The sequence below is a fragment of the Sesamum indicum genome, linkage group LG16 (assembly GCF_000512975.1).
Source record: "Sesamum indicum cultivar Zhongzhi No. 13 linkage group LG16, S_indicum_v1.0, whole genome shotgun sequence".
Classification (NCBI taxonomy): Eukaryota; Viridiplantae; Streptophyta; class Magnoliopsida; order Lamiales; family Pedaliaceae; genus Sesamum; species Sesamum indicum.
The window spans coordinates 3,004,059-3,031,956 of record NC_026160.1 but is presented as its reverse complement, the minus strand read 5'-3'; the positions used below and the strand labels follow the sequence as shown (position 1 = coordinate 3,031,956).

General features: G+C 31.9%; 2 protein-coding genes and 1 long non-coding RNA gene across 4 annotated transcripts; 2 read left to right on the top strand and 1 right to left on the bottom strand.

Moving 5' to 3' along the window:
• Positions 2,270 to 6,975, top strand: LOC105178650 (major pollen allergen Ole e 10). Its single transcript, XM_011102161.2, has 3 exons — positions 2,270 to 2,513; positions 2,643 to 3,074; positions 6,604 to 6,975. Exons 1-3 carry the CDS (start codon positions 2,423 to 2,425, stop codon positions 6,633 to 6,635), a joined length of 555 nt encoding a protein of 184 aa, XP_011100463.1. The 5' UTR covers positions 2,270 to 2,422; the 3' UTR covers positions 6,636 to 6,975.
• On the top strand, positions 10,986 to 12,092 carry LOC105178649 (36.4 kDa proline-rich protein-like). The gene is given in 2 exon segments (XM_011102159.2): positions 10,986 to 11,148; positions 11,150 to 12,092. Coding segments are annotated over 2 exon segments (807 nt in total). The 5' UTR covers positions 10,986 to 11,014; the 3' UTR covers positions 11,823 to 12,092.
• On the bottom strand, positions 19,211 to 23,055 carry LOC105178648. 2 transcript variants are annotated; one of them, XR_849152.2, is made up of 4 exons: positions 22,684 to 23,055; positions 21,154 to 21,343; positions 20,933 to 21,057; positions 19,211 to 19,430 (listed from the first exon to the last, which is right to left on the bottom strand). It is a non-coding gene; the product is annotated as an uncharacterized LOC105178648 (long non-coding RNA). The 2 variants fall into 2 exon arrangements; XR_002288435.1 differs by lacking the exon at positions 19,211 to 19,430 and having other exon boundaries at positions 20,679 to 21,057; positions 22,684 to 23,053.

Below are 27,898 nucleotides of genomic sequence, written 5' to 3'. Positions count from 1 at the left end.
CAATTTAATTAAGCAACAATACATAGAATTACATATTTGGTTAATCATTCCGATGGAATTGTATAAATTAACTATAAGGATAATTAAATCTAACAAACCAAATAATTTAATTGCCCAACTATATCATTTTTATAGCAATTGTGATATTTAATACGACACTAATTTAAATAGCCAAAATTATAAAATACTCCGATTAAATAGTTCACCGCTCAATATAATCAACATTTAATAAACGAACTAATTAAATAATATAATTATATAAATTAATATAAATTAAAGTAATAAAATCCGTACCTCTCTCCTCGGCAATATGTGCGTGCGACAGTGTGTGTGGAATATGACGGTGTGTGTGTGAGTTTGTGTAAGGGTGTGTATGTTTTAAAATGAGGAAAAGTGGAAAGAGAGGCCCCACCGCCTCAATCAAAATCTCCCTCATTTTGTATATATATATATATATATTACTTATATATATGAAGTATTATTATTATTTTATATATTTAATTAAACTTTTCTTAAAATACCAATTACATCCTTTTTAAATTTCTTAATTACTATAATTTGCCCCCAAATATTATAACGAACCCCAATTTAATCCGTTCAAGTTTTATTATATCCCAAATTCAATCTATAATTTTATTTAATAATTACATCTAGATTTCTAATAATTACCAATTAGTCTACCAATTACATAAAAATTCTACGGACGTCACAAAAAAGGATATACAAATTCCGTCATCAAGTAGGACACACCACAAAAGGTTGCAAGTGGAAGAAATTTGCTGAAAAATTCTTAGTCGATGATGGGTTTGAGCAGGCTGCAGCAACTGAACAACATGTAACAACACCTGTACAACAAGATGAGGTGATTGTGAATGAAGATTACCCCCCAGTAAGCCAACCTGAAGTAGTTAATCAACTTGAAGCTGATGGCTCTGTAAGTTTTCATTATTTTCATTTATTTACTATTAATATAAAGTTTTGATATTTTATTTTTTCTATTCTAGTATTGTTGTTAAGTTTTTACAATTAAGTGGTTACTGTTAATGTTGTTATTCATGTTTCTATTCTAGTGTTGTTGTTCATGTTTCTATATTGGTGTTGGTGTTAGTGTCGTTGTTGTTGTTTATATTCTAGTGTTGCTGTTAATGTTGTTGTTTCATATTACAGGGACAAGATCAAATTAATGCTTAGTACCAACACCACGTTTCATGCATACAAGGGTCAATATTAGGGCACCACCACCTATGGTAGGACACCCTCCTGGTTTGTTTCTCGTCCCACACAAGGTAAACAATTCCACATTAAATTTTATCTTGCTATCATAATTCTGTTTTGTATCTAATCAGCCTTAACCTGAACATGACAGGTCATATTGGAGATATCATTATACATGATGGCAAAAAATATGTCACTTTATCAAACTTGCGCAGTGTAATGACATCTCAAAAGGCACAACCTAATTGTAAAGGAAAGAGAAAGATGTAGACAAAAAAGTAGAGAATTTTTGTATAGGTTGATGTCTTTTGGCAGGTTTCAATTAGCAAAAAATTGTGCTTCGCAATGCATCTATTTTGTCAAGTGGGTTTTGTCAAATTTTTTTCAAACCAAGTTTCAATTAGCTCAAATCGTGTATTTATAACCAATATATTTTGCTTGATATTTATGGATTCTATATTTTATTTTGAAATATGTTGTATTACTTATTTTGCGCCGCACATGAGTTTATGGGATCAAAAAAGCTTAGTTTTAGGTTTAATAGTACCAAAACATAATGGAATGTTGGAAGACCACTTTTTCCTCCTTTTTCTCAACTTTAAGTGACTTCCCGCCAAAATTGTGGGGTTGACGGCCGTTAAGGCCCATGTGCCGTTATGTTGGTACAAAAAATGTTTATTTTTTTGTTCAATGGTACAAAAACTCGAACTTACAAAATTTGTGGTACCAAGAACAAACCTGACCTTTTTTAATGGTATCAAAACACGATTTTGTCCCTCCCCCTATTTTCTTTAGACCGGAAGTTAAATTGCAACATTTTAGAAAAACATAGGGGGATAAATTACTATTTTCTTTTCATAAGAGGGTAATTTGCTTATTTCCAATTCCTATAAGATAAATTGCATTAAACCTGTTTTCTTTTTCATTTTTTGTTGGTTGATTCGCTTCTCATTTGAGTGAAACAGCAAGCAAATAAAAGGTGAAAAAGCTTACAACTTGCAATGAATTTTGCTTGTGTTGGGGGAAAGCACATATTCTGCACAAACACATGCAATAGAGTCACAATCTTTATATCCTTCTTCCACTTCCAACTACTGTGCCTCTTTCGTCCATACTCTGCAACTTAAAACGGCCAGAACTCTATATAGATCTTAAAACTAAGAGTGCAGAGACAAAAAAAAGGAAAAATAGAATTCTTGATTCAGTTATGAATTCAGAAATTAACTGTATTAAACTGTCCATTATAGCTGTTTTTTGGACATTGTCATTAGTCTCCACCACCTGCAGACTATGCTCTGGTAATACTTCTTTCCACAACAAAAGTTAGTAGACATTGGCCGTCGATTAGTATTTCTATCTTTTTTCTTCTTTCAAGCACATTGGCACGAAAGCGCCTCATGATTTCTGTCGATTATAACGTTGTCCAGGCACGCGAATCAGCCCAGAAACTCAGGTTCTTGCAGCTGAAAACTCAACGAGAAACGCAGCTGGAAATGCTGGCGGACTGCTCATTGATAGTCCTGCATCCTCGAATCGCCCTCCGGTCTGTGTATACCCTCCGCCTGCTCAGCCCAGTCCACCGTCTTTTGGGCCACCGTCCCCTTACACAAAGCCTGAGCACGGCGGTTGGTGCGTGGCTAAGCCGATGGTGCCGTCTTCCGTGATGCAGCAGGCCTTGGACTATGCGTGCGCGTCAGGGGCCGACTGTGGGCCGATTCTGCTGAACGGGGTGTGCTACCAGCCGGACACTCTGCTTGCTCATGCTTCCTACGCTTTCAATAGCTATTGGCAAAGGACTAAAAGGGCTGGGGGAACTTGTGATTTTGGTGGTGCCGCGATGCTTGTCACGGTCGATCCGAGTAAGTATCTTTGTCCAGTGATCCATGCTATATATTACTCAGTTCAGATCTTTTATTACGCAATATATAGTTTTATTTTGTGTTTTGTGTAGTATGTATGTGCTATATATATATATATATATATATATATATAATTTATGTTATTTACATAATTTCATAAAAAGATAAAATAGATAAAATTACAACAACCTCCCCTTAGGTTTGATATAATTACGAATACCTCTCGTTGTTTGAAAAATTACAAATACCCCCTTGATGTTTGATGAAATTATGCAATCTTTGGATAAAGGTATGAAATTGTCAACATTGCCCGTATAATATTATTTTAATTTTTTTGTAAAAATTAAAAACTTATAAAAAAATCAAACGGAGTGTATGAAAAAATTTTAAAAATTATAAAAAAATTATCCACTCAACCCATAAAAAATAAAAAAAATAAAAAATAAATAAAATTATACTTTTTAATCCACGTGGACATTTTGGTTAGTTCACCACAAAAAATGGACGAAAACCTAACGGATTGGGCTAATTGTTAGACGGTTGTTAAAATCAGAGGGGTATTGGTAATTTTTCAAATAACGAAGAGGTATTTGTAATTATGCCTAATCTCAAGAGAGGTCACTGTAATTTACCCTTAATAAAAAATATTTTAGAAACGATGACATATATACATATATATATATATATATATATATGTTTTTGTTAAGATTTTTTCTGCCCTATTAATTTAGCCCTTATCTAAAATTCATATTTTCTTTCAATTCAATCCTTCGATCAGCTTTTCGGTGAAAAAGGTACTGTAACATACAAATTAATATCTTAATTTTACTTAATCTGGACTAAAATATTATAAGCATGAATATGTGGTTTGATTAATATATTATCTCTATTAGTTTTTATTATTATTATTTTGGGTTCGACGGACCGTTTTGAGCGAGTGTTTGTGAGAGTTCTAGAAAAATATTTTCCAACTTCTGGGTCAAAAAAAGTTAATTTGAATTATTTGGGATGCTAAATTGTTAAAAAATTAGTTTAGAGAAAAAAATTAGAAGCATCTTTGAGCGTGCTTATAGCAGCTTTGATTTTTTTGTAAATAAAATTGAATTTTAATTTAGAATTACTTTACTTTTATTATAATAATTTTAATTCAGATGTACCATTTTTAGTTTGTTTTTCAAATTTACTTACTGATATTGGAGTTTACAAATAATTTGAATAATTTAGTACTATTAAAATTTAAATTTTCACGTATTTAATACTTTATCTGCTACAGTATCTGATATTACTCTTACACTATAGAAAATATAAATTAAATTAATATGATTAATTAATAAAAAATATATATATATTTTCTGAAAGCACGCAAGTTTTACTTATTTCATTAAATATTAATTAGTTTTTCTACTGATGTTCAATAATTTAATAATTTAAATAGTACCTACTCAGAAAAATTTAACTATGAAACATACTAATTGAAAAAAAAATATTGTTAAATAATTGTATTGTCAAAGTACTAATACTAAAAAAATAATATATTTTTTAAATACATCACGACAAAATAGTTTTTCAACAATTAAACTTATTCCGAAAGTATTTTTTTCGCTAAATATTACGTAGTTTAGCTTTCGATTTTGTAATAATATTCAATTTTTTTTAAGAAAAAATATTTTTCTGAAAGTAGAAGTTTTCGTAGACAAGAATGCATTTCGAATTCTTGCTTTCGACCACTTTCGGATCCAGTTCGTTTCATATTTGACCCACTTTAATTCATCCAAACCCGATTCCGGTCCGCCCATCCGGGACCCGATTCATACATCCCTGAAATTATTGTTTGATTTCTTGTTCCATCATAATATTAATCATATATTTTGACTATCTCATAAGTATTATAATTCATCTGCAATACTTCAATTATGATTTTATTTTTGAAAATCCGAATGAAATCCTAATGTGAACGACCTACAAATAATTAGGTAGCAAACTCCTATACATGGAATACCACTAGAAGAATTTAAATTTCAACGATGATTAAAAATAAAAAATTATAGCAGTTATTAATTAATTACGATTGAACAACGGCTATTAGTCGTTATATAAAACAAATTTGACCAAAACATTTATTATAATTAAAACCTGTGGCAAATATTTTGACCCGTAAAACCATAATCACTGTTGATTAACCTGATTAAACTTTAAGTTTTTGTATCTATTTTGTTTGATCGTAGTAAATAATATTGATTTATTACAGTAGTTAAGCCGTAGTATATGAAATAATCAATTTATTGGTAGCGTATTTTGGCTAATTAATCTTGCATATGGATGCAATCGGGATTTTATAAAAGGGTTAAATACATTTCACATTCATAAAGTATGCCACCTTCGTCAATTAGCCCGTTAACCTAAAGAAACCTTCACTTACTTTCCCATCTTTTGAGATAATCCTTTCACTTTAATAAAAATGGATAACGATACCGTTAACTATTAATATGATGATATATTCATTTTAATCCACTCTATAATAAAATGTATAATTAATTTGACTTTTTAGATTTTATCCAATTACATTGTTCATAAATTAATATTGAATCAGTATAATTTAATTAAGTACGTATAAAATAATTATTTCAAATTTGAGTGTATAAATATCCCTATTGCGATTAGGAAAATGAATGATCTCGTAAAATTTTCTAATTAATTTTAAACGAATAATATCTAGCAAATTTTGACATAAATGAACTTTAATATTGTTCATAAGGAAACACAAATTTTAATGTTAAATGACAAAAATATTGTTCATTTTTCTAATTTAATACGACTACTTATACAATTAAATTTGAAATAATTATTTTGTACTTATATAATTTATACTAATTCAATATCATCTTTATCCCAAAGATATAGGGTAAGTGAAAATTTCGTTAACTTAAAGGGGTAATTGATGAGGGTCGCATGCTTTATGCACGTAATATTTAACCTTTGGTAAAATAATATTGCATGTATACTTCATAGGGGTGTTTACAATAGCTTTTATTTATCTGGTGTGATATTAATACATGTCTTATCTTGCTTACCCTCGTCACCCGTTGTGTACGTACATGAAAAAAAATTACGATTTACGTCCCACAACTTATCTTTTATATTATTTTGGTCCAATTATTTTAGCATTCACCATATTTTGATGCATAAGTCACAAAAACTTTCAACTTTAGTCCCAACCACATATTTTGTTAAATATTTAAAGGAGCATGTAATTTTCCGTTGAATCAATGATCAGTTACTAAACAGAGCATGTACGGATCATGTGCTGCCTCTGTAAAATATTTAACGAAATTTGTGGTCAAGAAACTGCAAATTTTTGCGACTTATATAAGATTAAATCTAATGAGTGCTAAAATAATGGGACAAAAATAGCATATATAATAAGTTGTGGGACATATTTTGCAATTTTGCCGTGTGTATATATATATATATATATATATATATCTTATTGAGAAACTAGTAATATTAACATATCTATGAATATCTGCAGGCTATGGTGAGTGCCATTTCATCTCCAGCTGAGAATGTTACCTAAGGGAGACCAAATGTGCATTCAAGATTGCCAATATTTGAGTAATTTGCTGGTAATTATTTGGACAAAATAAAACCAAAACTTTTCCATTTTAACTGTTTTTCCTTTTTACCTAATTCAGTATTATGTTACCCCATCCCACATCGATTAAGAACTGATGAGTAAGTTCCACGTAATGTGTTTTGGTTAAAAAATTCAAGCGCATCCATTTTTTAATATACATTTTCGATGAGTTGTTCATAGTCGAATTTTAAAACCCATTCGATGGGTTTTTTAGAGGCAATTCTCGCGTTCAACGGGCTCAAGGCGTGACGTGTATGAACTCAAATTTCATAATTTCTTTGAGTACATAATCATGAATTATAATTATTTGTTCAAAAATATCAAAGTAGTCTTAAATGTTCGTTTCTTTTTACCCCATCTGTATAAGTTTTTGAAGATTTATTTCCTATGTTTATATTTCTTTTAAGAAAAATAAATGCCATCTCCTCAAATGTGTAGATTTTTTAAAATAAAGCCTTCTCAAAATTTTTGTCCGTTTTGCCGACAACCTAACCACATTTATGTTCTGTCCATATGGATCGCATTTAGTGATGAAGAATAGTTGGTGTTAGAAAATCTCTGCAGTTGTTTTGTCCTTGATCATAAAAGGATTGACGTAATTGCATTTTCAGTCCTATAATTTTAGCTATTTAGCATTTCAATTCTATAATTTATTATAGTTGTAAAAATAGTTCTTCATTGTTTATTTTTATTTTTTTACGATTTTAGAATGAAATTGATTGAAATTTTTAATGTTGGACGCAAAGTGACATCATAATTCTGCTAGTTTTGTCCTAACAAAATTAGATATGGTAAATGATCATTTTACCATCCTAATGAAATATAGGACTAAAGTACTAAATAATTATAATTAGAGGACTAAAAATGCAATTAAACCTAAAGAATTCTATTCTTTAAGGGGTCGTTTGGTTTACGCAATGAGATTATATATGATAAAATTAAAATAGGATGGAATAATACGTAACAAATAATTCCCGTAATACATCATCTTGTATTTGTTTAATTAATAATATTTGTAATTATCTTGTTTAATATTTTTCATTGTATAGTGGAAAAATCGAGGTTCGAATATATTTCAATCCCATTTATATAAATCGCGACAAGAAAAAATACCAATAATAAAATATCAAACGATAATTTTAAAATTATCAATAAAGATATATATATGCACATTAAGTGACAATAATGATAATTTGATCACAATATGATTATTAATTACGAAAATTGTGCATAAAATTACCACCACAAACCACAAACCACTAAGAACACATTTATAATGATAATACAAATACATATATAACAATTATTTATTATCACTAAATTGTTACTATACTCTTGTCCCTAATAATTTTTAACGACAATTTTATATTGCTAATAACTTAGCCAGAATCAATTTTTGTAAAATTATTGCCATTATCAGAATTATGAAATTCATTATTGTGATAAATTTAATAGTCGTATTAAAATTATCACTTGATTATTGTGTCATTTTTTTATGATATTATAAAGGTGGGATCGTGTACACCGAGGAGTTTAGCGCACATATTTAGAGGCGTATAATGAACGGGATTTGGATGCAATGAAAAAACAAATTAAAGATGTAAGAAATTTTAATTACTATTAAGATTTTAATTAATATTTGAACAATTATAATATTCATATTTAAATGTATTAGTTATTATTATCTATATCAAATTTCTATATTATTTATTCTTATTATTCATATCGTATTTTTTTTTTTTTGGTAAATGTAAGTTTTATTAATAAAATAAGATCGTATAATACAACAGTGCTCAACTAGTGGTTTTTCCCTCGACAGGCCAAGGGATACGCCATAATCTATATAACGCACATGAATATTTAATTTATTTCGGTTGGAACTAATCAAACTCCAACCAAACGGAGCCTAAGACAAAAATCAAATATAAAAGTGATTTGCTTTGATTATTGCGGTATGAAAAGGATTAGTCACGGACAAAACAGTCGCTAAAAGATGAAGAAAAAATCTGTCGCCACCGCGTTTTTTGCAATCACTTTGCTCCACAAAAAGTTTGAAATTTGGAGGCACAAAAGCCGTCAGCTGGCCCCACTTAGTTTGGAGCTTAATATCATAGCGAGGTAGATTTTTTATGACACTTTCGTAATATGTCAACGAGTGATTAATACGTACTCTTTTAAAATTAAAAGAATACAATTAAATTATTTTTAAAAAAAATTATGTATATATAATGCACGAAGAAAATATAAGCAATCTCTTGTGATATTATAAATAAGCAAATTACTATATATGAAAAAAAATAACAATTTACCTTCTTTTTTTAAAAAAAAAATAGAGCAATTTACCTCTTTATATTTTTTTAAAAGAAAAAATACAAACAACCCCCTTGTGATATAAAAAATGAGCAAATTACCCCCTTCTAAAAAAATAAATAGCGATTTACCTCTCTTTATTTTTTAAAATACAATAATTTACCTCCCTATGTTTTTCAAAATGAAGTAATTTGCCTCCCTTTATAAGGAGGCAAATTATTTTATTTTAAAAAGTATAAAGGGGCAAATTGCTATATTTTTTCATAGGATGGTAATATGATCATTTTTAATATCACAGGGAGATAAATTGCTATTCACCTTTTTTTAGAATGAAGCAATTTGCCCTTTTAGACAGGGAGGTGAATTGTTTCACTTAAAAAATACAAGGAGGGTAAAATATTATTTTTTTAATAAAAGAATAATTTACTCATTTTCAATATCACAGTCGATAAATTACTACAATACACATATAAGTGGAACATCAATTTGTCTAATTGGAATGTGCGATAGAAGATTTATTATTACATGCGACTGAGGAAGAACATACAGTGTCTAATGTGAGATGTATGGTTTTTATCAACTCAAGAATCATGACAAAAATTACAGTAAATGATGGCCAAGAAAATTACTTATTTTCACTGATTTTTGCTGTATTTTTTGTGTTGGATTGGACAGAGCTATATTGGATTGCCTACGTGGTGGAGAGTTTTGCGATGTGTCGGATTATAGTCGAGACATGGTGTCTAAATTGTTCTAGAAAAGAATTTGAATAGGACCTTTGTTGATAAGTGTGAAATTTGAGTAAGATGGTGTTTGGCTAACAGATAAAGTTTTCTTTTTTTTACAAAAATGAAATTTGTTAATATAAATATAATTTAATAGTGGGTTTTTTTTTAATAAATCAATTGCAATTATTAATATCAAATATCAATATTTAACAGCTACCAACAACAATAACGATCACATACTATATAGTAATATTAAATAACTATATATAATCAACGCATACTATTAAAATAGAAATATCCGACACGTGATGGGATTAGAACTCACAAACCTTAAAATCATGAACCTAGCTTTGATCCGATACTGAGTCTTTACACAATGTTAGGCGGGGGAGAGAGAGAGAGTGTGATTCATCATTCAAAAATAGCATAAAATATATGAAGGTTAAAGTTGAAATTTAACAAAAATAATAAGGATATTTTTGTCTTATAAAATATTAATTGTATAGAATTTTATAAGATGTTTTAGAAAAAGTTAGGTAAATTTAATTTTTTTTTAAAAAAATTATTAGATCCAAAATATCTTATTTTAGGATGTTATAAGCTTTTTCCAAATGAAAAATTGTCAAACTGTTTTCAAGAGCTTATATGCTTTCAAACATCTTATAAAATTATTCGAGGAGTTTATAAGTTTAGCCAAACACCATCTAAAGCGTAATTACATAAATGATTAGGGAAAAAGTATTATTTTAGTCCGTTAAGTATGTCTAATTTTAATTTTAGTTCGATAACTATGTCCATTTTTGTTTAGATCTAGTAATTTACGAAATTGCTTACTTTTATTTCTCTGACAGATTTTCGGACAACTTTACCCTTATGAGTGCATATGGACTAAAACTGTCTTTCAAAAGTTGCATAGGGGTAAAATTGTTCGAAAATCTGCTAGAGGACTAAAAGTACATGATTTCATAAGTTACTGGATCTAAACAAAAATGGACATAGTTATCGAACTAAAATTAAAATTAGGCATACTTAGCAGACTAAAATAAAACTTTTCCCTAAATGATTATAAGATAATTAATTATGAAAAAAATGGTTCTGGAGTCATTGCTGTCAAGTTGTCTAACAACTCCAAATCCTTGATGGATCCCAATCACTTTCACTAAATAGTTGTCTTGAATTTGGAGATAAAACATAGTACATAGTTTTGGTGTCTATAAGAAGCATTCTATGCTGTGCATTTTCATTCTTATTACACTAAGATCTTAATCATGGCCAACTACAATGTTGCTCAACTGCTAATCCTCCTTCTCAACTTGGGAACTTTGCTCATTTCTATTGCATGTCCATATTGTCCTTACCCTACTCCTCCCTCCAAACCACCAAAACTCCCACCCAAAGCACCAACCCAAGGTCAAACCACCCCCCCATTCCCCACCAAAGCCTCCCGTCGTAAAACCACCACCCTACGTCCCCAAACCACCACCGCCCACACCCAAACCTCCCCTCGTGCACCCTCCAATCATACCCAAACCTCCTGTTGTGCACCCTCCGATAGTGTATCCTCCCGTCATACCCAAACCTCCTATCGTGCACCCTCCAATAGTGTATCCTCCAGTCATACCTAAGCCTCCCATCGTTTATCCCCCGATCATACCCAAACCTCCGATTATCTATCCTCCTATCATACCCAAACCTCCCTCCACACCAAAACCACCCGTCGTTGTGCCACCACCTCCACCGACTGTCACACCAAAACCACCACCTACAGAAACTCCGTGTCCACCGCCACCATCACCATCACCACCCAAGGCACAAGAAACATGCCCCATTGACACCTTGAAACTCGGTGCATGTGTGGACGTCCTAGGTGGCCTAGTGCACATTGGAATCGGCAGCAGCGCCAAGGCTACATGCTGTCCGGTGCTCCAAGGGCTCGTCGACTTGGACGCAGCCATCTGCCTTTGCACCACCATCAAAGCTAAACTTCTCAACATTAACATCATCTTGCCTATTGCTTTAGAGGTTCTTGTGGACTGTGGGAAAACTCCTCCCTCTGGCTTCCAATGCCCTGCCTAGAGAAATTCCTTATCATTGCAGGGACTGAGATGTTCATCCTGGAGAAGTGTTGCTCTATGTCATCTGTATGATAGAAACTTTTTACTTCGTTTGAAGGGCATGCAGTAGCCCAGTCTCCGTGGGTTTGTATTGTAACTTTAGTTTCAAAATCTCAAGTAATGATAATTTCTTTTTTTCCCTCTAAGATAAATGTTAGAAAAAAAATGGACGTGGATTGAGTTCAGAGATGCATTTGACATGTGATTGGGGCTTTATTATAGTTTTGATCATTTAATTATAAGTGTTTGGCATTTGGGTTCTTTAAAAAATGAAACTTTAGATTTATTCATTATTTTGTATATTGGAAAAATTTTATCCCGATCAAATTTAGTCGAACCAAATCAATTACGTAGCAAGTGTGATATACTTGTTATGTGATTGGTCACTTTTTTTGAATTGTACATCAATCATACGACAAATGTATTGTACTTGCCATATAATTGGTTCAAATTTGGTCGAATCGACTATGAAAATTGATTTCGTTCTAATATGTGACTTTGAGGATAGATTATGGTGGGAGTTCGAAAATTGACTGGAATGTCCTCAATTTAAGCCAACACATGACTTGCACGTGTAGATTTCTAATAGATTTATAATTTTTAAGTAAAATGCGTCCTCATCACATCCCAAAATTTACAAAAGTAATGGTTTAAATCACAATTTTCATTTTCTAAAGGACCACAACGTCACCCTTTTTTGGTCTATATCTATACTATTTATTAAGGAAGAACACCTTTATGGTATTTTTCCCTTTTTTGGTCTTTTTTTATTTTTATATTTAATTTTATTTATTTATTTATTTTATTTAACTTCCCACTTCCCAATTGTCTTTTATAGTTATTTCTTTTTTTTATTCATCTTTTTTTATTTCTAATTTTTTATATATTTAATATTTATACATTTTATTAAATAATAAAATTCTATAAAAATTTTACATACAGAGTGTATCGCAAATTACTAATTTATATATGTGTTTATAAAGCATCAATATATATATATATATATATATATATATATATATATATATATATATATATATATATATATATATATATATATATATATATATATATATATATATATATATATATATATATATATATATATATATATATATATATATATATAAAGCACCAACAACTCAAATAACTATCTTGACATGTTATTAAATGAATGGACCAAATTATCCATATTTGAAGAGATAATATCCATAAAGTTTTTTCTATTCCCATTTCTTTTCTCTTTTCATGTTATTTAGTATTTTCTTCTTTCATCCCACATCACTCATTATTTAAAGTTTTTATCTCCTCTATTTTATTTTAGATTATATTATTTTTTTATGATTAATTACACTTAAACCCATATAAAATTATACTTTCTTATAAAGAAATTTCAAAGTTATATTTATACCCCCTTTAAATATTATCCAATTTACACCATTTAGACCTATCCCTTTCACTATGATTTGGGCTAAAACTGCCAACGCTAGCAAAAGAATTGCATAAATTTTTAAAAATCACCCCTCATTCAATATTCTCATGTCATAATTTTGTATTTATAAGGAGAAAATGTAATAATTAACCTCTTTCCATTATTTATATATATATGTTACATTTATCCCCTTATAAGTACAAAAATATACATGAGAATGCTAAATTAGGGATAATATTAAAAATTTATATAATTTTTTTTGCTGATGTTAGTATTTTCGATCCAAACCCTAATGAAAGTATTCATGTGCAAACAGAGAGCTCTCGATGGGAGAATAAGTGTAATTTTAAAACTTTTTAAAAAGAATATATAATTTGACATCTTCATGGCGCGTCTAAGTGTAATTAACTCCTTTTTTTAAGAAAATTCTTCTTTTAACTTATGATAATCTAAAAAATACCATAAAATATATTCAATTTATATACAAAATTGATAAATATCTATCAATAATATATTTTTGATAAATATTCTATTTAAAAAAAATTACGATATTCTCGATATATTAGTTGTATGTGGTATAACTCATTATAGGATATGAGGATAAGGTGAAAAGACTGACAATTATCAATTGAGTAGATAAAATCGTTGTAAGATCGAGGTAAGTAAATAATTAGTATTATCTATATATGTCCCCTTTATCTATGGTATTACTGCTACATAAATCTGTGGTTCATGCTGAAATTGATTTATCTGATAACATATGAGTGGTGAATGATTTAATTTGATTAACGATATGATGTACATGAAATAAGAAAATACATTGAAATGCTATATTTATTGTATGATGTGTTGGGGGTGTCTGACAATGAAAATATATTGATATATGATTTTACGTTACTAGTTGCTTACAAGAATGGTGATATGTGGAAAGAAGGGAGTGGTGGAAATTGAATATCATTGTCATGTAAATACCCCTTGATGTTATTGAAAAGCCTTTAAAGCAAAATGAAATGAAAAGAGCTATGATGCGATATGAGAAATAAATAAATGAAAAAAGCTTTGATACGATATGAAAAGAGCTAATACGATGTAAAAGAGCTACGATGCGAATTGAAAGAGCTATGATGCGAAATGAGATTGATGAGCCGACTGTCAAGGGGATTCACTTAAACTTATATAATGGTGAGATTGAGTTGACGGAAAAAATACGATATCATCTTCTAGTAAGCAGACTGGGAAAAAAAAAGAGATTAATTGATTGTTTTATTGCGAGTTAGCTATGTGGTGCAGTAAAGCTGATTATGTTGAAACTAAATTGACTATATTCCATGCATGTTTCCTTCTTATCTTGTTTGGGCTATATTCGATATACATATGTAGATAGACTTGGTTATTTACTTACTGAGTTGCAGGCTCATTCCTCTGATGATATTTTTTTCAGGAATAGATCTTGAGGTGTCTGCCTGTCGAAGGTTAGATCCAAACGCTATATTCAAACAAGTCGAGCAAGTATGCAATTTTCTCCTTATTGTCAGTTAAAATACAAATCATATTTTGTTTGTATAAAGAGAACATAAAAGTATGGGGATTACTTGTGATGGATTAGTTATGGTGTTTGATTTGTATATATAATGTTGAGGCTTGATTATGCATGTTATGACGTTGGAATTACGTCTGCATATTGAATAGATGATTATGTTCATATTTATATATAGAAATAGGGGTTACTTTAAGTGTGACGTTTAGGTAAGATATAACCATAATAGCGATAGAGGGTGCTACATTAGGTGGTATCAAAGCAGGGATTAGATTTCCTAGGGATAGTAGATGAAACATAATACTGTACGTAAGGTATATACTAGAAATCTACTTACATGTGTGCATTTCATATAGGATGGAAGCGTCAAGGGAAAACGCTGCTGGCCCAACTGAGTCATTAGAGTCTGTGCAGGGTCATGATTATGCATTAAAACATTAGGGGTTAGAAGCCCAAAATAGAAATGTCCCACAACCAGAAATAAACCCTTTTATGCAACAGTTTCTAGAAATGATGCAGAGGATGACTCCACCACCACAACCCCAACCACAGGATGTAGTTATTGACAAAAAGTATGAAATAGTGAGGAGATAGGGGGCGAAGGTATTTGCAGGTACAACTGATCTTATAGAAGCAGAAGAATGGTTGAGAAACACAGAAAGGATGTTGGATAGAATTGAATGTACTTCTGAGCAAAAGTTAAGGTACGTAGTGTCTTTATTGGAGAAAGATGCCATAGACTGGTGGGAAACAGTTCCGGCGAGTAAGAACCGACCTGTCACTTTGACGTTGAATGAGTTTTTGAAAGAATTTGTACAAAAACCGTAAGAAAGTTGAATTCCTTGAACTAAAGCAAAATGAGTTATTTGTTGCTGAGTATGAGTTGCAATTCGTGAGATTATCAAAATATGCTCCAGAAGAAGTGAGTACCGATCAATTGAGGAGAGACAGATTTGAAAGAGGGTTGAGACTCGAAATTCGTGAGAAATTAGCAATTAAACCTCCGAGTTATGGTGTGTTGCTGGAAGCAGCACTGAGGGCAGAAGAGACATCTATTCAAAGGAGTTCTACTGAAGCTAAACGGAAGAAATTGACAGGTAACCTGAATCCTACATCGGGACAAAGTGATGCAATTTCCTTTAGGGGTTCTGGTTCGCAGAGAGGTTGGTATAGAGGCCGAGGAGTGGGTCAGACTAGTAGGTCTCCTTTAGTATTTTTAAGTAAAGGCGGGCCTACTTCGGTTGAATTTGGAGGAAGACAAGGTCCAGCCAAATCATTCAGTGGAAGATCTACTCCTTGTGCTAATTGCGGTAGGAGACACACTGGTGAATGTTGGGGAGTCCAGCCAATTGTATGTTATCGTTGCCATCAACCAAGACATATTGTCAGGGATTGTCCCACATGGAGAGATAATACTAGAGGACCTCACACTTTAGGGTTGAGTAGTGTGGGGGAAATCTCACAACGAGCAGGTACGAGCACAAGATGAGGTAGAGGTGGTCGAGGTAGCGAGAATATTTCCACGACATCTTTAGGACAAAGTAGTCAGCCTCAACCACAAGCCAGAGTATATGTAATCACAAAAGAACAAGTTCCTACGACACCCGAGGTTATCACTAGTTCCTTCTTTCTTCGCGATTTTAGTGCGCATGTGTTGATTGATCCAGGATCTACTTGTTCATTTATATCATATAATTTTGCAGCTTGTTTGTATGCTAATATAGAATCATTTAGACATGACTTATATGTGTCTATACCTGCTGCTAATATTTTATTTATTTAATTAAGTTTTTTTCAAAATACCCATTACATTCTTTTAAAATTTTCTTAATTAATATAAATTATCCTCAAATATTATAACGAATTCCACCAACAGGCATAGACACATATAAGTCATGTCCAAATGGTTCTATATTAGCATTCACACGAGATGCAAAATTATGTGATATAAATGAACAAGTAGATCCTGGGTCAATCAACACATATGCACTAGAATCGCAAATAGAGAAGGAACTAGTGATAACCTTGGGTGCCGTAGGAGCTTGTTCTTTTGTTATTACATACACCCTGGCTTGTGGTTGATGCTGACTACTTTGTCCTGTAGATGTCGTGAAAATATTCCGGCTACCTTGATCATCTCTACCTCATCCTGTGCTCGTACCTGCTCGCTGTGAGATTTCCCCCACACTACTCAACCCTGAAGTGTGAGGTCCTCTAGTATTATCTCTCCATGTGGGACAATCCCTGATAATATGTCCTGGTTGATGGCAACGATAACATATAATTGGTGAGGCTCCCCAACATTCACTAATGTGTCTCCTGCCGCAATTAGCACAAGAAGGAGTAGATCTCCCACTGAACGATTTGGTTGGACCTTGTATTCTTCCAAATCCAACCGAAGTAGGCCCGCCTTTACTCAAAAACACTGAAGGAGACCTACTAGTCTGACCCACTCCCGGCCTCTATACCAACCTCTCTGCGAACCAGAACCCCTAAAGAAAACTGCACCACTTTGTCCCGATGTAGGATTCAGGTTACCTGTCAATTTCTTCCGTTTAGCTTCAGTAGAACTCCTTTCAATAGATGTCTCTTCTGCCTTCAGTACCGTTTCCAACAGCCCACCATAACTCGGAGGTTTAATTGCAATATTCTCCCGAATCTCGAGTCTCAACCCTCTTTCAAATCTGTGTCTCCTTAATTCATCGGTACTCACCTCTTCTGGAGCATATTTTGACAATCTCATGAATTGCAACTCATACTCAGCAACAGATAACTCATTTTGCTTTAGTTCAAGGAATTAAACTTTCTTACGGTTTCTGTAGACCGGTGGATTATATTTATCAGCAAATTCATTCAAAAACTCATTCCATGTCAAAGTGACAGGTCAATTCTTGTTCTCCGGAACTGTTTCCCACCAGTCTAAGATATCTTTCTCCAATAAAGGCACTGCGTACCTTAACTTTTGCTCAGAAGTACATTCAATTCTGTCCAACACCCTTTCTGTATTTCTCAGCCATTCTTCTGCTTCTACAGGATCAGTTGTACCTGCAAATACCTTCACCCCTATCTCCTCACTATTTCATTTTTTTTATCAATAACTACATCCTAAGGTTGGGGTTGTGGTGGTGGAGCCATCCTCTACATCATTTCTAGAAACTGTTGCATAAAAGGGTTTGTTTCTGGTTGTGGGGCATTTCTATTTTGGGCTTCTAACTCCCGATGTTCTGATGCATAATCATTACCCTGCACAGACTTTAATGACTCAGTTGGGCCAGCAGCGTTTTCCCTTTATGCTTCCGTCCTATATTAAATGCACAAATGCAAGTAGATTTCTAGTATATAGCTTACGTACAATATTACCTTTCATCTACTATCCCTAGCAAATTTAATCCCTGCTCTGATACCATCTAATGTAGCACCATCTATCGCTACTATGGTTATATCTTCCCTAAACATCATACTTAAAGTAACCCCTGTTTCTCTATATAAATATGCACATAATCATTTAACAATATGCAGACGTAATTCCAACGTCATAACAGGCATAATAAAGCCACAACATTATATACATATCAAACACCACAACTAATTCATCACAAGTAATCCCTATGCTTTTATGCTCTCTTTATACAAACAAAATGTGATTTGTATTTTAACCGACAATGAGGAGAAAACTGCATACTGGCCCGACCTGCCTGAATATAGCGTTTGGACCTAACCTTCGACAGACAGACGCCTCAAGATCTATTCTTGAAAGAAAATGTCAGCAGAGGAATGTGCCTGTAACTCAGTAAGCAAATAACTAATATATCTACATATGTATATCAAATATAGCCCAAACAAGATAAGAAAACAACATGCATGGAATATAGTCAATTTAATTTCAACATAATTAGCTTTACTGCACCACATAGCTAACTCGCAATGAAACAATCAATTAAACTCCTTTTTTTTCCCAATCTGCTTACCAGAAGGTATTATCGTGTTTTTCCCGTCAACTTAATCTCACCGTTATATAAGTTTAAGTGAATCCCCTTGACACTCAGCTCATCAATCTCATTTCGCATCATAGCTCTTTCGATTTGCATCATAACTCTTTTATTTCGCATCATAACTCTTTTATATCGCATCATAGCTCTTTTCATTTCATTTCTTTCTCATATCGCATCATAACTCTTTTAATTTCATTTCGCCTTATAGGCTTTTCAACAACATCAAGGGGTATTCACACCACAATGATATTCAATTTCCACCACTCCCTCCTTTCCACATATCACCATTCTTGTAAGCAACTAGTAACGTAAAATCATATATCGATATATTCTCATTTTCAGACACCCCCAACACATCATACAACAAATATAATATTTCATGTATTTTCTCATTTCACGTACACCATATCGTCAATTAAATTAAATCATTCACCACTCATATATTATTGGATAAATCAACTTCAACATGAGCCACAGATTTATATAGTAGTAATACCACACATAAAGGGGACATATATAAATAATACTAATTATCTACTTACCTCGATCTTACAACGCTTTTATCTACTCAACCGATAATTGCCAGTCTTTTCACCTTATCTCCATATCCTATAATGAGTTATACCACATACAATTAATATATGAGAATATCTTAATTTCTTTTAAATAGAATATTAAATATTATTCGCATAATTTCTAATAATTCTTTAATATTTTATTTCTACAAAAATATAAATCTTCATTCTATTTTTTCTTAATAACTAGACACGCTAGGCTTCATAAAAATACTAATAATTTATCATTTAATTCGTAGGGATTCATTTAACCAAACCCCGTATATTTATAACTATCATTTTTAATAACATCCCTAAATTAGGTTATCATTAAAAACCTCATTTTTCCTCTTTAATAACATAATATTTTTTAAGTACAATTTTTGGAATATTTCTACGAATTTTCTGTCAATCCCTCACTACTATATAATTTAATTAAACAACAATACATAGAATTGTGTATTTGGTTAATAATTTCGATGGAATTGTACAAACTAACTATAGTAATATTTAAATCTAATAAATTTAATTATCTACTTAAGCAACAATATCATTTTTATATCTGATTTGATATTCAATGCAACACTATTTTAAATAACCAAGCTCTTAAAATATTCTAATTAAATAGTATATCACTCAATATAAATAATATTTAATAAAAGGACTAATTGAATAATGTAATCATATAAATTAATATAAATTAAAAATACAATTTTCATACCCCTGTTTCTTCTTTTTTCCGCGAGAGAGAATTGCAATTTTTCAATTGTGTGTTATCAGTTATGTGTGTTGTGAGTTGTGTATGTGTGTGTGGGTTGTGTGTATGTGAGGAAAAAGGGCAAGAGAGTGAGGCGGTGGGGGTTGATGGCCCACCAGCCCACTCTCAACTCTCTTTCCTCTTTATATATATATATATATAATATTATTATTTTATTTATTTAATTAATTTTTTTTTAAAATATCTATTACGTCTTTTCTAAATTTTTTTAATTAATACAAATTATCCCTAAATATTATAACGAATTTCAATTTAATCCGTTCAAATTTTATTATATTCCAATTATGACTTATAATTTATTTACTAATCACTAAGTTTCATAAAGATTTATCAATTAATCCGATAATTATGTATTATAATCTCTGGGTGCACACCTAACGTAGATTTTCAATAATAGGATAAATTTCCAAACATATTATATAGATATATATTAATTTAGTGATATTTTGATAAATGGAAAGAAATGGTGAATGTGTATCATAGTCGAGGCTTCAGTATTTTTGACATGGGTTACCATCATTTGGCACTGTTGTCATTGGTAGCGGTATTGAGCGAGATAAACGACCTACTCTCTCATTTATGGTAGGGTTGTTTACTGTTAGAAAATTCAGTAAATTTACAGTTTAGGTTCAGGAAACAAATGAATAGCCCATAAGAGACTGTAAGTTCAAGAATGTGAAATAGATAGGAGCAGAAATGAATTGTGAATCAGTGGTATTTGAGATGCATTACCAAATGCCAGACCTGATGCAGGAAATTAATTGAGAAGGATTACGTACTGTCATGAACTCCTCCTCTTGAATGCATGACAATACTGGCATTATTGGTTCTTTGTAATCGTCGTCTTCTACCATCATCGTTTGTCTTGCGCGAGTAGGACGATTAATTTCTCTTAGATGCTCAACTGAAAATTAAAAGTAGTCAAAATTATTTGTCAATACAACAAATATGTTAGAATTTAGTACTTGAATCCGTGCGTGTACTATCTGTATTTACTTACTTGTCTCGGTGCATCATTATTTGCTGTTTGTACGCGTTGTTGCTGCAAGATATGCATCTTTCTCTTCTTCAGTACTCATTTGTTCTCTTCTCTTTCTAGCACCAATACCACACCTTTCTCTTCTTTGCTCTGCTTCAGCCACGACCTCTTCAAAATGATCGACTCATTCTTGCAAATCCATACTGATTCACTGTCAAAAGGGACAAAACTAAGATAATCTATACTACTATAAAATGACTAATGCTATTAGGAAAGGAAGAGGGTTTCAAGAATATGCTGGTTTAAGTATCATAACTTTTTTTTCTTTTTATCACAAATCAGTATTGAAAATGATTGATTTGAAAAAGTAAATTGTGTTTAGTAGTCTAATAAAAAGTAAAATTTTGAAGTAATGCAAACTTGAAGCAATTACCATTTTCTTCTCCTAGGAGGCAAGAATCAATTGTCAATACCAAATAATAAAATGGTTCATCTTCCAACCCACTTCCCATTTCAAAATTAAGATTAAAACAAAACAAATCCACTTTCATCCCAGAGACCCAAACAGACCCAACACTCAGAGACAGAAATAATGGCATCAGGTTGGGCGATTCAGTCAAAAGCTCAGAAAAATTTAAGAGACTGAAAAAGATTTAGCCAACACATGTGGTGGTGGAAGGGGTTGGTTCAACTTGATCTGCACAGGACGTGCATCCTTCCTCCTAGATTTGAGCAAAATGTCCTTTATCTCATGAATGTACTCAAGAGTCTCGTAGACCTTTCATGTCACCACTAAACATGCACGTAAACATATTGTTTTTTGAACAGATTTTTTTATTACAAAGAACAAATCAAAGTCCTTATAAAGTACATGTGGGATTTTGTTGAAGCCACATACTGGAGTAGGAAAGCGCGATTCAGCTAGGTTTTCTCGAAGCTTCCAACCAAAAAGAAGAATCGATGTATCAATTTCGGCTACGGTAAGCATAAACCATCCCACACAATTTAGTCCACTTGAACAATTGACAATTTAGTCCGATTTGGTTTAGATGAAAGCATAGAATATTGAATTATTCCTCTGCACTTTCACTAGTGTCCTCACATCTACGATACTCAAACTCCTATTAATAAAAAAAAAAAAAAAGAAGAACATGAAATAGAATGATAATAGAGCATAAGAATAACCACTTCAGAATACTTCCTCTCAGAATATTGGTTCCCATGGATCCAAAAATGCATACTTATAGGTGCATGCATGAAAAATCAAATAGAATATTAACTACTTCAGTTCTGTAGGAATTGTGAAAAATACCTGTGACAATATTTATAGGCAAATGGAACTTAAATGCATGTTTTCTGTAAAAATAAAAAGTTCACCTCCAATATTCATCCAAACTAAAATGCAAATTGTAGAAGTTTCAATCTACGACCAAATAATTCCATGTATGAAATTCACAGAAACAAAGAGTAAACAAATTTATGCTCCAGAACCAATAAAATATTCATGAAGTTTGAGTTGTTTCTTTATAAAGTATTTCATCACTACTTTACCTTGTAAACATCGATGATAGATTTCTCAAACAATTTAAGCGTGGTCGAAGAGTTGAGAGTTGGGTTGGGAATTTTCTCGCACACTTTAAACGCGCAATGGAAGTTGGAGAATTCACTTAAAGCGCAGAGGAAAAGAAAGCCTACAGTTGAGAGTCTTTAAGCGCGGTTGAGGAGTTGATAATTGGGTAGGGAGTTTTGTCAAACACTTTAAGTGCACAATAGAGGCTGGAGAATTGATTTGGGCTGCAGTGGAAGAGAAAGTCTACAATTGAGAGTTTGGGGAGAACTATGTAGTTGAGAGGCTCTAATATGGTAGCTTTCCAACCATTTTCCTTCAAATTCTACTGATAAGTGGTATCAAAACCACCCTTTTGTATCTATAAGTCCCTTCTCTTTATTTTTACTAATATAAAAAGAAAAGTCCGCCCACACTCACAAACAACAGTTAATGACACTGCTGCACTAATTATTTGTGAAGTCAAAATGTCCTTCATGATAGAATAACAAACTTATTCAACTTTTCAAAATTTACATTAATTGATAAATTATTATTTTTTTTCTTTTTTTTTATTAATGTAAGGTACTGGTTTATGTATTTTACTTATTTATAATATATTATAAAACGTGAAAGATTATTAATTATATTCACGTAGGAACGATGCACCAGAATGGCTAGTAATAGTATAAAAAAGAATGAGTGTTTTACTCACATAACGACAATTATGATACCGTACCAATTTTTCTAAATACCAATTCTATCCCTGTAAATTTCACCCACAAGACCTCTCCCATATTTGTGTAAATGTATTCTGAAAAATACTTATTTACTATAAATAGTATATAGTTTTTAAATTATCATTTTTAGGTATTTAAAATGAAACTTTTATACTTTCTTTGAATTATTTTTAAGTTTGAAAAATATAAATTAGGAATGAGTACATTTACACCTCCTGAGCTATGGTCTGTTTATAAAGACCACCCCTGCCTTTTGCATAATTACAACACTATCCCTGACAGCCAAAAATAGGGGTAGTTTGTGTAATGATTCTAACATTTTTAGGGGGTGTGTATAATTTTTCAAAAAAATAAGAGATGATTTGTGTGAATAGACCACAGATCAAGGGGTGTAAATATAATAATCCCTATTAGTAATCCGAGGCCCTGGCGGAAGGCCCAGGTGAAAGTTTTACACACTATTCACACTATACATTAAATACATTTTTAATGGATGAGAGGTCAGTTTTTTTTTTATATTAAACATTAGATCGGATAATAAAAATTACATTTAATTAAATATGAATTTGAAGTAATATTCATTACCTATTAGCTTCCCCAGTTCTTCATTGTTTATTACAGTAAGCAACACATGTAAGAAGAATGAAGGCATAAATTTGGGCTACAATAAGCATAAACCATCCAAGACAATTTTAACAAATGATAATTTAGGGCAATGTAGTGTAGATGAAAGCATATAATATTGAACCATTCCTCTGCACTTTCACCAGCGTCCTCATGTCTACGATACTCAAACTCCAATTAATAAAAGAGACAAAAGAAGATGAAGACGAGATCGATTGACAATAAAGCATTAAGAACAACCAATTCACAGTACTTCCTCCCAGAATATAGATTCCCATGGACCCAAAAATGCATAATCTATGACCACATAATTCCATGTATCAAATTCATAGAAACAAAGAGTAAACAAAATTATACTCCGGAATTAATTAAATATTCATAAGTTTGAATTGTTCCTTAATAAAATATTTCATCACTACTTTACCATGTCACCGCCGATGGTAAATTTCTCAAACACTTTAAGCGCGGTCGAAGAGTTGAGAGTTGGGTAAACAATTTTGTCACACTTTAAACGCGCAGCGGAAGAGATAGGCTGACAGTTGGGTTGGGAGTTTTGTCAAACACTTTAAGTGCACAATGGAGGCTGGAGAATTGACTTGGAGAACAGTGGAAGAGAGAGTCTAGAGTTGAGAGTTTGAGGAGAAATCTGCAGTTGAGACGCTCTAATCTTTGGAGGATGAGTTCTCCAAATTCTACCCATATTTGATGTAGATTTCTTTTGTGTAGCTGGAGGATATCATTTATATCGTAGAGAAGTTTGTTCATGACATATAAATTATTAACATTACTCAAAGACGGATAATCATCAATTACTCATAGAAATCTAACTCCACTGGGTTCAAATACATATTTGGCTCTTGTTCTTCTATGTACATTTTGAGGGTCTCTTTTAACATAGTCTGAGAATTCCTCTCGTCAGCTAACACATCATAAATAGACTGACGAGTATAAAATTATACTCATTTCATAATGGGAATATGAATCTGTAAGCGTGTGACTGAAGGATATTTTCGACTCATTGGGAAGTTAAATATTCTCCATAATGTCTCTGGCGCACAAATCCGTTTTCCATCCACTTATTGACTAATTTCATCATAGGTAGGTTCAGCTCGAACCTCAAATACAATACAATCTGGTCTTTTGTACACATCTTTGTACAAATACTTGATGCTTTTAATGCTGCGACGTATCTCAATATGTATGTGGCAATCATATTTCAATTACAACCAAGAGTTCTAAGGAACAACCTAACATGCAATTCTTTCTTAAGGGTGTGGGAACAAAGGCATTAGGTTTACATAATTTACAAAATATTTGTTTGAAAAACAGTTATAAATGACAAAATGCAAAATTTCGTAAAGTTGAGATGATAAGTTGACACAGAGAAAATTTTAAATGCCAAAGTGTACAAACTGTCATAGTTTGGATGGCAAAATATAGTTAATCCTATTTTTTGTTCAACTCTGGACTTTGATTTATGTACTTAAAATTCAACTTATTTTTATTCAATGATATTATTTTCGGAAACTGTTTTTAAATTTGGCCTTTGTTTTTTTAAAACTGAAAACTATAAATCCACTTTTAAAACACAATAAAAAAATCATTATAAACAATTTTCTAATATTCAAAAGTAAAATTACATACTACATTCAAACTATCCAAAACGCTTACTTACACTAACACTTAGCTACAACCACATACGTGCCTCAAATTATTAAGATAACTTATATTACATCATCACACCGAAGATTATAAAAATCACAGCAAAGGAGTCCTTGCAGTTATGGGGTTGCCCGCCCGAATTATAACTCATCCATAAAATCCTTATTGAAGCCTTCTTTCTACCACAGTATATAAATGCTCCACTTAGTCTATTTGATTGACTTGTAGAAGATAATTTTTTTTTGTGTTGTTTCGATTAAACTTCGAATCATCGAAATATGGGAATGATGAACTTCAATTTCGGTGAGCAAAGAGAGAAATTCCCTTTTCTTGTCCTAATTTCCTTTTTTTTTATTTTTCAGTAAAAAGTTATATTTTTCTCTCAAAATGTTATCAAATTAAAAAAAAAAAGAAGCGCCAACTTTTCCTTCAATCCAAAAATAAGTGTAAGACTTTTTTTTTTTGTTAAATATAAAAAAAATTGTGCTAAATGATAAAAAATATTAATTTTTTTAAGGTATGAAATTAAAAATAAAAATTTCATAACTTAGGGAACCGCGTTTATGAGTTAGGGGGAGAAAATTTTCCCTATTAGTAAATTACATTTTTGGTCCCATAAGTGGATCTGTTTCCAATTTTAGTCCTAACTCAGGCCAATTCGCACATTTAGTCCCACATGTGGTTCTTTTTTTTAATTTGAGGACCAAAGAGGGGATTCCGTCCAAAACTTCAAGCTGGCATTAAGTTTAGGGCGAATCCCCTCTTTGGTCCTCAAATTGAAAAAAAAAAAAACCACATATAGGACTAAATGTGCGAATTGACCTGAGTGTGGGACTAAAATTGAAAAATGTAATTTTACCCTCAGTAAAAAGATTCAGTAAGTATAATGATACTGGTATTTCTGGAATGTCTATTTTACCTTCTTTACAGCACAAACTTTGTGTTTCTCGATGAAACAACTTAGCCCGACAACATGAGAAAATTCTAGGCGTTGGGAGCTCTAATCGACACACATTAAGCGAAGAGTTACAATTTCTTGCAGAATTATGGAAAGAATTTGTTCGAATTCTTCTTGCATTTCTTGTACTACTATTGTATCAAGTACAAAATGTGAACTTTAAGAGTGGACGGGTTCATCATTTCTATTGGACATTGGAGCTCTCAAGGTAGATGCCTCAAATTGATTAGTAAGTGTTGATAAGAAGTTAGACTGCATATGAATTTGGGAGAGAGAAACTCTTCGAACAACTCTATTTAGGCTGGGACCTAATGCAGATTTTTAATTGGTCCCATAAGTGGATCTGTTTCCAATTTTAGTCCTAACTCAGGCCAATTCGCACATTTAGTCCCACATGTGGTTCTTTTTTTTAATTTGAGGACCAAAGAGGGGATTCGCCCTAAACTTAATGCCAGCTTGAAGTTTTGGACGGAATCCCCTCTTTGGTCCTCAAATTAAAAAAAAGAACCACATGTGGGACTAAATGTGCGAATTGGCCTGAGTTAGGACTAAAATTGGAAACAGATCCACTTATGGGACCAATTAAAAATCTGCATTAGGTCCCAGCCTAAATAGAGTTGTTCGAAGAGTTTCTCTCTCCCAAATTCATATGCAGTCTAACTTCTTATCAACACTTACTAATCAATTTGAGGCATCTACCTTGAGAGCTCCAATGTCCAATAGAAATGATGAACCCGTCCACTCTTAAAGTTCACATTTTGTACTTGATACAATAGTAGTACAAGAAATGCAAGAAGAATTCGAACAAATTCTTTCCATAATTCTGCAAGAAATTGTAACTCTTCGCTTAATGTGTGTCGATTAGAGCTCCCAACGCCTAGAATTTTCTCATGTTGTCGGGCTAAGTTGTTTCATCGAGAAACACAAAGTTTGTGCTGTAAAGAAGGTAAAATAGACATTCCAGAAATACCAGTATCATTATACTTACTGAATCTTTTTACTGAGGGTAAAATTACATTTTTCAATTTTAGTCCCACACTCAGGTCAATTCGCACATTTAGTCCTATATGTGGTTTTTTTTTTTTTCAATTTGAGGACCAAAGAGGGGATTCCGTCCAAAACTTCAAGCTGGCATTAAGTTTAGGGCGAATCCCCTCTTTGGTCCTCAAATTGAAAAAAAAAAAAACCACATATAGGACTAAATGTGCGAATTGACCTGAGTGTGGGACTAAAATT